At 29.9% G+C, this 14,658-nt stretch overlaps 1 protein-coding gene across 1 annotated transcript; it reads right to left on the bottom strand.

The window, feature by feature from the left end:
- Nucleotides 1-5,370: 5,370 nt before the first annotated feature.
- Nucleotides 5,371-10,222, bottom strand: LOC114379292 (protein NRT1/ PTR FAMILY 2.13-like). The gene is made up of 4 exons (XM_028337932.1): nucleotides 9,917-10,222; nucleotides 9,570-9,787; nucleotides 6,812-7,386; nucleotides 5,371-6,374 (listed from the first exon to the last, which is right to left on the bottom strand). Exons 1-4 carry the CDS (start codon nucleotides 10,104-10,106, stop codon nucleotides 5,468-5,470), a joined length of 1,890 nt encoding a protein of 629 aa, XP_028193733.1. The 5' UTR covers nucleotides 10,107-10,222; the 3' UTR covers nucleotides 5,371-5,467.
- Nucleotides 10,223-14,658: the final 4,436 nt, after the last annotated feature.

Below are 14,658 nucleotides of genomic sequence, written 5' to 3'. Positions count from 1 at the left end.
TAGTTCATTTTAGCTTATGTAGAAAATTTGTAATTATCATCAACTATGCGTCAAAATTACATGCATGTGTTCATATTTATGGAAAAAGATAGTTCATTTTAGTTTACGTAAAAAAAAAAGATAGTTGATTTTAGCTTCAAAAAAGTTATCATCACATAGCTGAATATTATACTGATTATATGCGTCAAAATTTAGTTTTTACCAAGAGAGAGTATTTTTTTTTTCTTTCAAAATTATCAAATATGGGTAGATTTTGAATAATTATTGTTCAGTGGTAAGTCATATATAAGAATACAATTTTGTAAGCAAAAGTCGTAAATATAGGTATGACTAGCTTCTTAATTTTATTTTGTTTTTAATTTTTGTAACAGAAGTTTCGAGGCAAAGTACAATTTCAGTCGACGATGAACTCACGACTTTTGAAACAAGTTCGTATTCCGATATTCACGACTTGCCCTTAAATAGGTAATTGTTTAAAATCTATCCCATTTGATAATTTTGAAAATAAAAAATTAACCCCTCTTACTAAAAAATTCATTCTCCTTTAATTACATGTTATAATTTTTAACCAAGTTACCAATCTTGCTTGCACAATGAAAAAAATCACTGGTTTATCTCTCCATCGAATCAAATTTAGTCAATACTAAAGTTTTAATCAATTCCAACCAATATCCTTTCTTGAAAATTAAGAACATAAATTCAATAGTCCAAACAAAAACTCAGAGAGATAAACTATTCATACCAAAAGAGTTATATCCCATCATAAGTTGTGAAGATCATCTTTCACAAACTCAATGATGTAGTCCCATGACGACATCAGCACATATCGCAACAAATTCTCTTTCATCCTATAGTGGTATCTCCAAACTTAGCTATTCAAGTAAATGCTGCTGCGGCTGCTTTTTTATTTTTATTTTTGTTGTCCAAGGTATCGATTGTTGATAGCCAAAAATTAATTCTTCAAAATACAAAAATTCATTCAAAAAGATGATTTCTTCTATCAAATATTCTTCTTTTTTTTATATACAAACTTGATGATTGAATATGTAACCAATATACTTAAAGCTAGGAAATAGTTACATATCAACTATACGTCTATACCACATATTTGTTGGAGTAGTAAGGTGATTTGGTGGTTAAGACATTAATATTTGTGGATTAAAAAAAAACATATATTTGGTTGGTGTGCAACAGTGCAAGCTTCTTTCTTTATGCGTCGTTGTTAGTGGAGTTCTGATATAAGTGATGAAAAGGCAGAAATTTTGGACACCTTTCCCACCATGTCTCCCACATTTAGAAACAGAAGTGCTCAAGTACACCACATCTATAACAATTATCACAAGGATGGCTGTGTTTGCGAGTCTTCAATTGCATGATCCATGGTTCTACATACAATATTCACCATCCCGTGAAGTGGACATATTCGTGAGGGAAAAGTAGGTATAATCTTCTTTCTAAGATTTGATCAGTGTGGGTTGACTAGCTGGCTCTTGCATGCCTAGCTCGTGTGTGGTTATATATATGTATCTTAATTTTGTTTGATCTCCTCGGATTCAAGAATAATAATATGATGTTCCTATCTAAAATGGAATGATTTGGTACGGATGATTGCAAAAGGGAAGTCACAAGCAATTTTCCTATGTCATCTTGGATTCCCACAATTACAAAATTGTTATCTTTTATTGCAAATATTTTAAAATTAAGTCATACAAATACAAATGATAATTGAAGATTTGTGTTAGCAAAAACTCTTACATATTCACTATGCATCTCTATTAAATTCTTTTCTTTTTTATACTAAGTAATTGCATGTTTACATATACATTATGAAGTATATATAAAAAAAATTGATCAATCAAAGATAAATATTAAAAAATTTATAATAACTTAATGCATTGTTCAATCAAATAAGCGTTTGAGTAGATATTGGTATCATTTTAAGCCCTTTCCTTTACAACTTTTGTGTGGTTCTAATAGGAAAGCAAACACCCATTAATAGAAAAAAAAATATTTGCTCGGATAAAAAAATAAAAGAATTTGTTACTTTTACTATAGAGTCTATCAATTTTCATTTTAAATTTAGTTATTACGATATTAGTGTAAAATATTGTTTACTAATCTTCACCCATGAGAATTTGATTAACCACTTATATAATGGGGTCTGTCTACCAACCACATTTATATTTCATCACATTGATATCTCTAACAACTCTTTAGTAGAATAATATAAAATTTAGCCTCTACGTACTTATTTTTCTAGACAGGTTTTAATTAAAATTATCCAAACAACATTATTCTTCTCAAATCAATTTTGTTGAATTTTATTTTTATCTTAAATGAATTTTACAAAATCAAGTTAATTCAAGATTAAATTTACAAATGCTAACCCAAAACACATTAATTAAGCTCTTCTATCTGTCTTTTTCAGATTTTTTTAGTTTCTCTACTATCACTTTCCATATTATTTTTATGTTGGCCCATTAAAATAATAATACATAATATTTAATGATGACATTTAATATTAAAAATTATATGACTTAAAAAAAAAAACAAAGTAACAACATAGAAACCAAATCCTTGTTCTCCCAATGTATTTTTTTTACAGAGTCATAGACAAGCACGTTCTTTTTCCCAAGTTTTTAATGTTGCGTTGTCGCTGGCTGGTCACCATAATTTACACACAGACAGCCGACAGCTGGTACATTGTATCCAGAACAGAAGTTGCCTGTTGCTGAAATAAATAATGTTTTAATTTTGTTAGCTTTGATATTGACCATTCAGGCCGAAAGCAAAAAAATGAGTGAAGGTGGCAAACGTGACCCTTTAGTGATGTTCGTACCATAACGTGGGTTGTGAAAATTGGTTAAAAGGATCTGAACTTTGAACAGTTCGATTTCCCCATCTGAATAATTGTTATCATCCTTTACCTTAACGTTCTCCTATTACCTTTATTCAAAGAAATTTGTTTTTGCAAATATTTATAACGAGTTCTAAAATTCTAAATATATTATTATAAGGGCAGGGACACTTACACATTTTTGGTTTGTGGAATGGCCGATCTACGAGGGAAGGGAAAGAAAATATCCCAATTTTATTCTTTCCTTGGGTTCTTATAGTATAAAAGAGGGAAGGAAAGATTAACAATATCGTGGTATCTACTGTTTATCTGTTCCTTTATCTTTTCAGAGAAAATGAAGGAAAACAGTTGTAAAGTACAAAATATTCTGAATATATATATATATATATATATATATATATATATATAACTTTCTTTTTTGCAAAATAATTTAATAACACTTTTTAATAAAATAAATTATATGTTCAATTTCTTAACTAGTATTCTAATATTGTGTTTGGCAGGGGCTAGTGAAAGCACGAAAGGTAAAAGTGGATGGAAAGAGCGAGGAGAGTTGAAGGTGCTTAATAGACATGAAAGTGGTATGAAAGTTTTAAAAAAATGGTGAGGTCTACACTACAATGTTTCCATGCAAAATAGAGAAAAAAAAAGAGTGAAATAAATAATGCTTGAGTGTGAGAAGTATCAATAACGTATTATTTTATTAATTTAGTCCTAATTTTTTCCCCTTTGCTTGTGACTCCCAAAAGACATTATTGATTACTGACGTATATGATAGAAGTACTCTTTGATTAGTGACTACAAACATTGTAAGTTAATATGCCACCAAAGGCATATAATCAATTATGTCTTACTTTCTTTAAAAAATGTTTTCATAGAGAAAAAAAATCTGGATAAATATATTTTAAATAAGGGATAAAATGAGAATTGCGTTAATGATTAATTTTTTTTCTTATATACTAAATATTTTATCTTTTTTTGTTGTTTTTCACTTCAATCAAACAACTTTACTTTTAATTCTCTTTTTATTCTATTTCACTTCTTTTCATTCTATTTTTTTTTTCACACTTTCATTTTTTTCTTTTCTCTTTACCAAACACAATATACAAACAATGATAAACATTTGCCTTAAAAAAACTTGATACAAAAAATTATCATATATTGTTTGAGAGTTGAGACTTTGAGTATGGTGATTTTACAAATGTTACACAAAAATACTAAAACTACATTTTAAATTTGAATATAATTAGAATGAATTTATAGTATGTAAATATAAGATATTAATAATTTTTTAAAAGTCACATTTATGATAAGTTTTAATTAGTTGATAATATAAATTTTGTTGTATTATCCATATATGAAAATTAAATTCTTTAAAAATGTATAATATTATATTGTATATTTTTAAAATGTAGAGATAAATGTGCATATTGTCCTAAGTTGAAGGGAGTAAATTGAAGTTTTTCCTAAGAAAAATAATGATGACCACTATTTCGTCTAAAAAGTTTAATAAAATAATTAATTTGAATAAATCTTCCAATAAACATCATTATATATTTTGTATTTTGTTCTAATTATTAAATAAAATATTGATAACCACCATTTTTTTTTACATTCCAACTATTATTTTATATTAATTGTATTTCAAGTATGTAATTGAATCCTTTTATATTAATTGTATTCACTTTTTTATTTGATATCTTTTTAATAAAATAAAAAACATTATTAAGAAAATTATGATTTGCCTGGCGCACTTAACCTAAGAAGATATAATATTACTCCATTCATTTAATTATTATGTGCCTTGCGCACTTACCCTCGCATGCATCTTGTTTACTTAATAATTTAAAAAATACTATACTAAATCATCATCAATTGTTGAACGATACATTGCAATAATACGCATCAAATTTGATAATTTAACGAGAGAATTGGCTTTCCACGTACATTTTGCTTCATTTAATGAGGAGGGCATGCCGGCATCGCAACAGCAAGAACTTTCAGTGGAAGCTTGCTGATTTCTTGTCTTATGATACGACAGTGTTATATTTATAATATTTTTTATAAAAAAATTCTTTTTATCTTTCTACTGATATCTTCTTTCGTATGGCATATATATTGACATTTACTCTGTTTTCTCTCTGTATTTCTTTCTAAATTGTGAAGTTTGTTATATAAAAAATTACATAGAAATAGCATTATCATGTATGAAAATAAAATGAGATGATATTATATATATCCGTAGAAGAGTAGAAAACTCAACGATTCAACCTTATTTGGTTCAACATCTCAAAAGAGATTTTTCACATCTTCAGCATCATTTTAAAAACTACTAATAATTATAATTCACGTTCAAGACATGCATATCTTTGTTTTTTCACCTATTTTTTTTTTAAGACAGATAAGCTTTCATGAACTACTTCTATTTTATCGTGAGTTATTGTGTCGAATAATTGAAACCAAACATGCGCTAAATTATCACATCCGAAACGTGATTTTTACTTCTCAACATGTTTTCAAACACACTAATTGCATTGAACAACTTTCAAAAGAGAAGATAGACATATATATATATATATATATATATTTATTTTTTTCTTCCACTTATTTTTATGCAGAATTTTCATACTTAGCACTATAGTAATCTAACTCTCCTTGTGAAGCTAACTCCACATCTTGAGTTGTATCTTGGAGGTCACCACTTCCCTTGTAATGATATCTTTGAGCCACAATCAGAAAATAAACCAAGTTGAGGACTCCAATCCCTGCTACCAGATAGTAAAAGTAATCAAGCCTTCCAGCATTTATGTCATTTGTCAACCAATCTGGATGGCTATGTGTTCTGGTGACATGATGAACAGTGGTGACTAGTGCACTGCTAACATAGTTAGCCCCAGCATAAGAGCAAAAGAACAATGCATTGGCAATGCTTCTCATGTGCTCAGGGAATTGCCTGTTGAAAAACTCAATTTGTCCAATCACATTGAATGCCTCACACAGACCCATCAGGACTAGTTGTGGAACCAGCCACAGGACTGACATGGGGGCAATTCCAAGTGGGCTTGGATTTGCATTTGCCAAATCTCTTCGCACTTTTTCCACCAATGCAGCAGCAACCATGGATAAGATGGAGAACACCATGCCAATTCCAATTCTCTGCAGGAGTGTGATCCCCCCCTCATGCTTAGTGATTCTCCTTAGTGTTGGCACCATGATTCTGTCATAGAATGGAACCCACACACCTACGGTGATGAATGATATGACCCCAAGGGAACCAGCTGGGATTTGGAATTTTGCTCCAAGATGTCTGTCCATTTTCAAGGCTTGTGACACAGTAAATGTTCCTTGTTGTGCCATGGAAGTAAATCCTAGGATCCCTGCAGCCCAAATTGGGAAAATCCTTGCCAAGCACTTCACATCTTCCACTTGTTGGATGCTGACAACTTTCCACTTATTTGCTCTACTCCCATCAGGGTTTTGCTCCCCCTCCATTATTACAGCTGCTTTATTCAAACACCTATCAAAATATAAATCAGCCCATGTTAGTTAAAACATTTGAATATAATAGTCTTTCTAGCATTTCCCCCCATAAAATACTAAAATAATTCCAAAAGTTGAATCCAAGTTCTAGAAGAAATCATAAATAATATATAATATATTATTTTTTTAGGTCACCATATATCATTTGTTTGTTGATAACTAATTTTGACGGAAAATTTGACTAATCTTTTTTAGTGATTTTTTTCTCTCAATTATATTCCTTTTACTTAAAAAAAAAATTGAATTTAGCACTGTTTAAACCAACTACTATGCATATTATTGGTACCAACCTTAATTATTGGTCAATGATATAAGATAATAACACACGCACCCATAATGGTAGTATATAACAAAGTTATTGCAAATGCAAACTGGATACTCCACCTAAATGAAAGAGATATCCATCTTACTAACCTAAATTGGTTGGTCAGTGGTAGCTTTGAAAAAACTTGTGTCCCAGTAAGTGGAGGATCATAGAAAACCCCATCAACATGCTTCTCACTTGGTAGCTCAACTTTCCGTTTTCTATAAGCAGCCACTAGAACTTGTGCAATACTCGTGAAAATGCTTCCTTCTGGCTTCACATGCACGTAGATCCTTGTACCCACAAAGAACATGATGATAGAGCAGAACATACACACTGTTGGTATGGCAAAACCTATCTTCCAGCTAACGGAGTCTTGGATATACACAACCACTGTTTGAGTGATCAACAACACCACCGTGAAAGTGGTGTAGTACCAATTAAAGAAGCTATTGATACCTTTTTTTCCTTCATCTGTGGTGGGGTCAAATTGGTCCACACCAAATGGGATGCTACATGGCCTTATGCCAGCAGAGCCTATGCTTAAAAGGCAAAGTCCCGTAAGTAGAGCACCTTGGTGAGGTGTGCTAGCTTTAACACATTGGTTCAATGCTTGTTGCTGAGGAGTGCATGGTGGAGGATGCAACTCTGGTAACCATGCTGTTAAAGTCACCATCACCATACCCTGTCACAAAAAATTTCAATAGGAAATTCAATTATATAGTTATGTGCCTATGTGTATGGAATAAGACTATAAGAGTAATATACTAATATTGCTATATCTTTTTACTATTGATCATTCTTTAAATTTTCTTGCTTTCTTGTAATAAAGTATTGAACGAAAAAAATAAATATATTTACTATTTCAAAAATATCAAATATATTTAATTCTTTTCGTATAAAAATAAATAATTAAAAGATGTAGTAGGAGAATTTTGAATATTGTTTATCGAATAACCACCCAAAAATAAAAGTCAAAGACAAAAGACAGTAAGATTCTTTTGATGTGACGTTACGCATCATATCTATGAAATGATTTATCATGTATGTGAAAGGAGAAAGGTGGTTGCATTAGTCTGAGTTACAGGCGAGAGTGGATTTTATTCTTTTTGATGATAGACAATTATTTATAATTATCTTTGATATATATATATATATATATATATATATATATATATATATATATATATATTTTTTTTTTTTTTTTACGAAACACTGATTTTCCATTTAGAACAACCCACTAATTCAACTTAATTAGTTTCCCCTTGCTCAAAATATATTGAAATTGCTATCTTTGCTTCATATCTATTATTGAATTAAGTCCACATGGACTCTAATTTAATCTCTCTATTAGAAAATTGCATGTCCATTATCACGTTGAATTATAAAATATGACGACACTACTAGACCACGTGAAACAGGACATGCATGATTATATATAGTATTCGGTTTTGTTAACAGAGAGTAAAGAAATAAAGTAGAAATGTAAGTTTATCTTTATTAAGGTCAACCACTTTTTGAGTTTAAGCCAGCTAATATAATACATTGATTAATATAATATATAAACACATATATTAAACTAGAGTTTTTTAAAAGTTATTATGAATCCCAGTAAATATGATGAATATTTCTATTTTTAAATAATTCATAAACAATTTTTCAATCATATATGCATTTGGTATATATGTTAATGACGCAAAAAAAATCTTAGGTAAAAAAATACACACACACGTACAACTCGTGCATGACTATTCACTATTATATTATTGTAAAGCCTTAAAATATAATCCATAAGTTGTGCAATTGCATTGTCATGTCTCTTTTATCTCTTTTTATGTTTCCATCCACGGTTCCAGTGACTCTACGAAGTGTCTGATTTTGAAATTTCAGTTTTATTGCATAAATAAATATTCTTATTTTAATTTATTACAATTTAAAATTAAATTAAATATATATTATTTATATAACAAATCAATACATCACTTTTCTACATTAATGTTATTTTTTCTTTGTGCATCGCTATTCATCACATTAAAATTAAAAGTTTTATTTGATGCTTTCTATATTTTCTCCGTACCTCTCCCTTTGTTGTAATATTTTGGTGCAATTTAGAAAAACAATTTCTTTAAATATAATATATACAGTTATACAGTAATGCAATGAGGGAGGAATGTATGATTACAAGTAAATGGTTGAGTGATAGTAGCTTATTTCTTTGATTTAAGATTTGAATCTTAATTGATTTTTGAGTTTAAAATAAATTATATTTAAAAAAATACTTATCTTATATGCACTTAAGGTTTGTGACAAAATTTAATCATCACTTTCAACTAAACGATTTCATATTAATGTCATCATTAAAGAAAAAAAAGTGATTATTTTTTTATTAAATTAAAATGGCAGCCGCTCCTAGTGATTAACGTAATAAAAGACAAAAAAATGATCAATTTGGGGCACACAAATCCATTTCACACCTAACCTAATAAGATAAAGAGATAAAAATAGAAAGAAAAAAATGAATATAAAAGGCGGTATAAAGTGATAGAAAGATAGAGATGATCAAATGATGAATGCTAATGTGATGTTTGGAGTGATTGATGATTGTTTCTGTATCATTATTCAAAACAAAAACATAGAACTTAGGATGTAAAAATCATGAACATGAACAACTCTAGGTGTTATGTTACAGCAAATTATCAATGGTGTTCTCCAAAGCCGGAAGTCACAGCAAATAAATTAAGTGGCCATAATAAAAAGAAAAAAGAAAAAAAAAGTTACAGTATAATGAAGCTATAGTGGCCCAGTTCACTCAGACTATTAATTCTACCAAGTCTAAATAAATCTAGAGAGTTTGAAAGAAATCTGTACCAGTAGAGAAGAAAAGGAAGCAAAAGCTATAGTCCGGAAGCGACCAACATAGGCATCAGAAATGAAGGCACCAATCAAAGGGAAAAAGTTGGTGATACCACTCCATATGTTGAGAATGTTTGAAGCATAAACTTGGTCCAAATGAAACTCTCTTGTTAAATACACCATAAAGTTAGCAAACAAACCAAACGCTGCTAACCTCTCAAAAGTTTCATTGCCTGTAACATTAACTCCAAAACAGTAAGTTATCTAGAAAAAGAAATAATATAGAGTATTTGTAATTGACCATTCCTTTGTGAAAGAATGATGGCATGATTATACGGAAGGAAATAAAAATAGAATAAGACCTAAAATAAAAGGCATGGCCTTCCATCCTTCTGGCTTCTTATTGGATGATGATCTTGAACTATTTCTGCTTAGTTCTTCACTGTTTTTTTCTCTTTCTGCTGCTGAAGTTGAAGAGATGCCACTTCTACAGCATAGAAGTGACCAAGAAGAGTGAGAGAATCTTTTTCCATTATCCTCTGAAGCAGACATTATCTCACAACAATAATCAAAATTTCTCCACTGTTTGTTTTGCTATAGCTAACAGTCTCTCTATGGTTCCATAAATATGTTAGGCATTTGGTAGGTTGGAACTAAGGACCCCAAGACACTTATTTATATAATGCTCAATGATTGAATGGTGTATCGCATACGTATATAATGATTATGCACCGTAGCATGGTAGTACGTATTCAGTTTGTGTAAGAAAAAAGACTAAGCGTGTGCTAGTGTTTAGCATACCGACTGATCATGCACGAGCGAAATGTACATGGATTGAGTGCGGAGTTTGCTATGCTTAGTGGACTGTGGGGACCATGCACCTACGTTTAAACCTGTTGCCAGTGTCACTATCTTTCTTTAACGGCCACTTGTTGCATGTGTAGATTATATAGGTTGCATATATGTAAGGATTGAACTCAAAGAAAAAGAAAAGTATTTTCTGTTTTGATTTTTACTGAATTGAAGTTACGATTGAATGTTGTAATCATTGTGTTATCCATGTTATTTATGAATATGCATGATTGAGCAGACTGTAACAGGTTTAAAAACTAAATACCAAAATAGAGTTATTCCGAAACATATTACTGACATGGGTTGTTCTAACCATTGTCGAGATCCATTTGCTAGTCACATTAACTAGTTTAATATCGTGCGGTTAAAGTCAAACTTGCTTTTTATTTTGATTAATTAGCAACTATGATGTCACATATTTTTTTTAAAAAAAAAATTGAAACTGACTTCTATATGACATGTGAAGTGAATTTCATATTTTATAGAAATAAGAAATTATTAAATAGTATAATAAAAATCATCAAATTAAGCTTTTATCTCATTAAGTGGTTCTATATAACGAATCTTTTACAACTATTCGAGACATGTTGGACTTGATATTTAACCATTTAATAAGGCTCAAGCCATACCCAATATCAAGTGTACGTAAAAGTTTCAATTGTTTTTAATTATATTATTTTATTATTTTCTATAAAAGCAATACATTACTTGCAACATGCATGGGACTCGATATTTTGACTTGCAAGACCCACTTAAGAGACAGTCCTATTTTTAATTCTTCTGAAAATATATGTGGCATGCATCAAACTAGTGTGAGTTTAACACTAATCACATGACATGAAACATGCTAGTCAAAATAGCAAGTTCTGTGTCAAGTAGGGGGTTAAAATCAAAGTTACTTACTAGTCTGTCTTTGATTTTCTATATGATATGAAACTATATAATTTGACTAGTAAGTTCACCAGTCAAGTGTAAAACAATCTCGATCATATAAAGAATATGTTATATATAGAACAACTCTATTTTAGTATTTGAAAGTGTTCTATATTTTTATCAATCAACCTTTAGTTAGAGGTTTTTATATAACTTCAATTATATTATACGTGAGAGTTGTATTATATTAAATTGTTTAGTATTTTTGGTTAAATTGATTGAAACATCTTATCAAAGTAACATCTATTATGTAAGTTGAGTTGATTGAATTTACATTAATGTTTCATATGAAATTATTCATACGAGTTGTGTTCGGCCCAAAAGAAGATACAATTTGATAAAATAATTACATAGTTACGATGGTAAACATGTAATGATTATAAATAGTGTGATATTTCATGTGAATAATGAAAATTTTAAACATAATCATTATTTGACTGGAGTAATCATCATATAAGTTTTTCATGTGAGCAATGGAGAGTTCAAAGACAACCTTTGTTTGACAGGACTTATTATCTATGTTTGATCAATGTGTTAAGAGTATTACTTGCAGTTAGTTTTTTTCAATCCAAAAATTGAGGATTAATGGTGCACTAATTATAAGTATCTTGTTTGGGTCTTGAAATTTACCATAAAGATTATTTGTGCATTGTATGTTTATTGTTCTCTTCTTTAATTGTTATTGTTGTTACTACTATGATTTAAATTACTCATATTATTTGAATCCCAAAGTTGCATTGAGTTTGAGGGGAGTCACTTGAGAATTAAGAATATTGCATTTTTTTTCTAGAGAAAAAAAAAAGAGAATAAGAAATTACATGTTATAAGGATCTCCTAAAATTCCAACAAGTCTCAATAATCTAACACTAATGGTGGCTCTAATATCATTTGTTGAAATTTTAGGGGATCTTTATAAAATATCAATAATCACTAGGAATACATTAGGAGAGATTATCAAGAAAGGTTTTAGGAATACCTGTATCTATAATGATTGATCAAACATACACAACAGAATCTGAATCCGTAGGTGATTTCTGATCTATGCGCTCTTAGGATTTGTTACGGGATGCTGTAGAGACTATGGATAATCGGCTAATAGTGTAACCGATGATTTCATGATTATTCCTCAACCGCAACCTCTTTATTCTTTAATAGGACTTTCGTAACTCTTTAAATGGGGAGAAAATAAACTATGTGTGTGACGACTCGATATATATTGGGGATCATAATCTTCTTATAGCGTGTTAACCTAATAGAGTTCTCATTATCCTCTAATAAGTCAATACTAACATACTTATTTAAGTTCATATCATTTGATTTAGTTGTATAGCATACTCACTTAATTTGATCACATAAAATAAAATCTACTAATAATAATTAGTTAATATAATTATTTTATAATATTAGTTTAAATTAATTATTGGAATAAAAAATTTCTAACGGGAGTAAACTTTACAATTTTAAACGAGTTGAATTGGAATTACCAAAACATTGTGTATCCCACTTTTCGCAACATAGTGGCAAGCTTGCAGGAAAAAAAAAAAGAGGAGAGATTGGTGGGTAGTTTGGCTAGCAACTATTTGGTCCCCGTGGCTACAAATTAAGGAATGCTATTAATATTATCTTCAATATATAATGACAGTTTGAGGGTTGAACAGGTAACATAGTTAATTAAATTGAGATCATAGTTGCGGTTAAAGTCAAAGGTAGAAGGATTTTGATGCTCATTCTATGAATTAATGGTCAGTGGAGCCAAACATTTGAATTAATGGTCAGTGGAACCAAAATTATATGCATCATGAGGTCTGTCACCAACATCAAGTAATCAGCGCAATGTACATGTGCACTGTTTCTGATAAATGCAGCACCAGTTAATTTGGACTATCGCAGAAGTACTCATTTACTCTATATATATCTGATTTTTTTGTTGTGTTGTAACTTGTAATGAAGGCCTGATGGTCACTTAGTGGTATAATTGAATTTGTAAGGTTTTGCACTGCAGATGTTTTTTTTATTAATAGAATTCGGGGATGGACATATTTAACCAATTGAATGCTTACAACAAGTTATGCACATATTTAACCAATTGAATTAAATTTCACTAGTTACTGCATATGAGAGTTTAATCGGATTGTTACATTGGGATTTAAATGGATCATTAGACTGTTTTGTACGAGTTGGGTATCCTTGTACCTTCTATTAAACATATCTTTATTTGGCTGATAAAATAATAAAAAATTAATTGAAATTCATCATAAATTTATAATATTTAGATATCTTATATTGTTTCCTTTTGTTCAAAAAAGACACAGTTATATATTGAGGTTTTTTTTTTTACGATATATTGAGGATTTTAGGTTTAAAAGCATTGTCTACAAATAAAATTTGACTTGCACATCCAAAATTGAGATTGCATTAATTCAACATAGATATTAATTGGTTTCATTCTTTAAAAAAAGTTAATTGCAACTGATAATTAATCATGAAGGAGAAAAAAATGCGAATATAAATTTTCGATCTGTATTAATAAGGGTATTAAATTTCATAAGATTGATATTTCTTAGAAATGTCTAAATTAAATATGTTTGGTATGCTTAAAATATTCTAGGAAATAAGAGACATAATTGTTAAAAGAAATTCTACCTTCGTGGGAATCTTGGATTCCAATTCCAATTCCCTCCCATAAATTTTTTTTAGAGAAAAACTTAATTAAAAAATAATTTTCGGAAATGTAATTTTTAAACTTAGTGAGAAACATAAAAGAATTTTCCTACCAAACACTGGTAAAGTTTAATTCATCAATTAGCCATGTAATGTGTGTTTTGACAATAGCTGATCGATGAGAACATCCCACAAGTGTTCCAAAAGATGACATAGCAATGGTTCTGACTTTTCCCAGATAGGAATCAACAACAGCAGCACCAATAAGGGGCATGCAATTGCTCACTCCACTCCATATCCCAGTAATATTTGAGGCACCAACCTGACCCAAGTTGAAGACTTTCACCAAATACACATGAAATTTGCTGTCATGTCAAATGTTGCTGTCCTCTTAATTGTCTCATTTCCTGCAAATCGTAAGTATAGTTATTAGCTCAACTTGTGATAACAAATGGATCATGATTATTAAGTATTATACACTTGCATCATTGCATGTACATTTTAAATTTATGTTTAGACAGAGACCTAAAACGTAAGGAATGGCCTTCCATCTGGGTTTTTTCTCTATTGCTCTTGCATTTGAGGAATCCAAATCATCTTGTGGTGACTTTTTTGAATTCCATCTCCAGCAGCAGCTGGACCAGAAAGATTTTGTGTC

The sequence above is a fragment of the Glycine soja genome, chromosome 2 (genome assembly GCF_004193775.1).
Source record: "Glycine soja cultivar W05 chromosome 2, ASM419377v2, whole genome shotgun sequence".
Lineage (NCBI taxonomy): Eukaryota > Viridiplantae > Streptophyta > Magnoliopsida > Fabales > Fabaceae > Glycine > Glycine soja.
The sequence above is the reverse complement of the archived record's forward strand: the minus strand, read 5'-3'. Positions and strand labels throughout refer to the sequence as shown.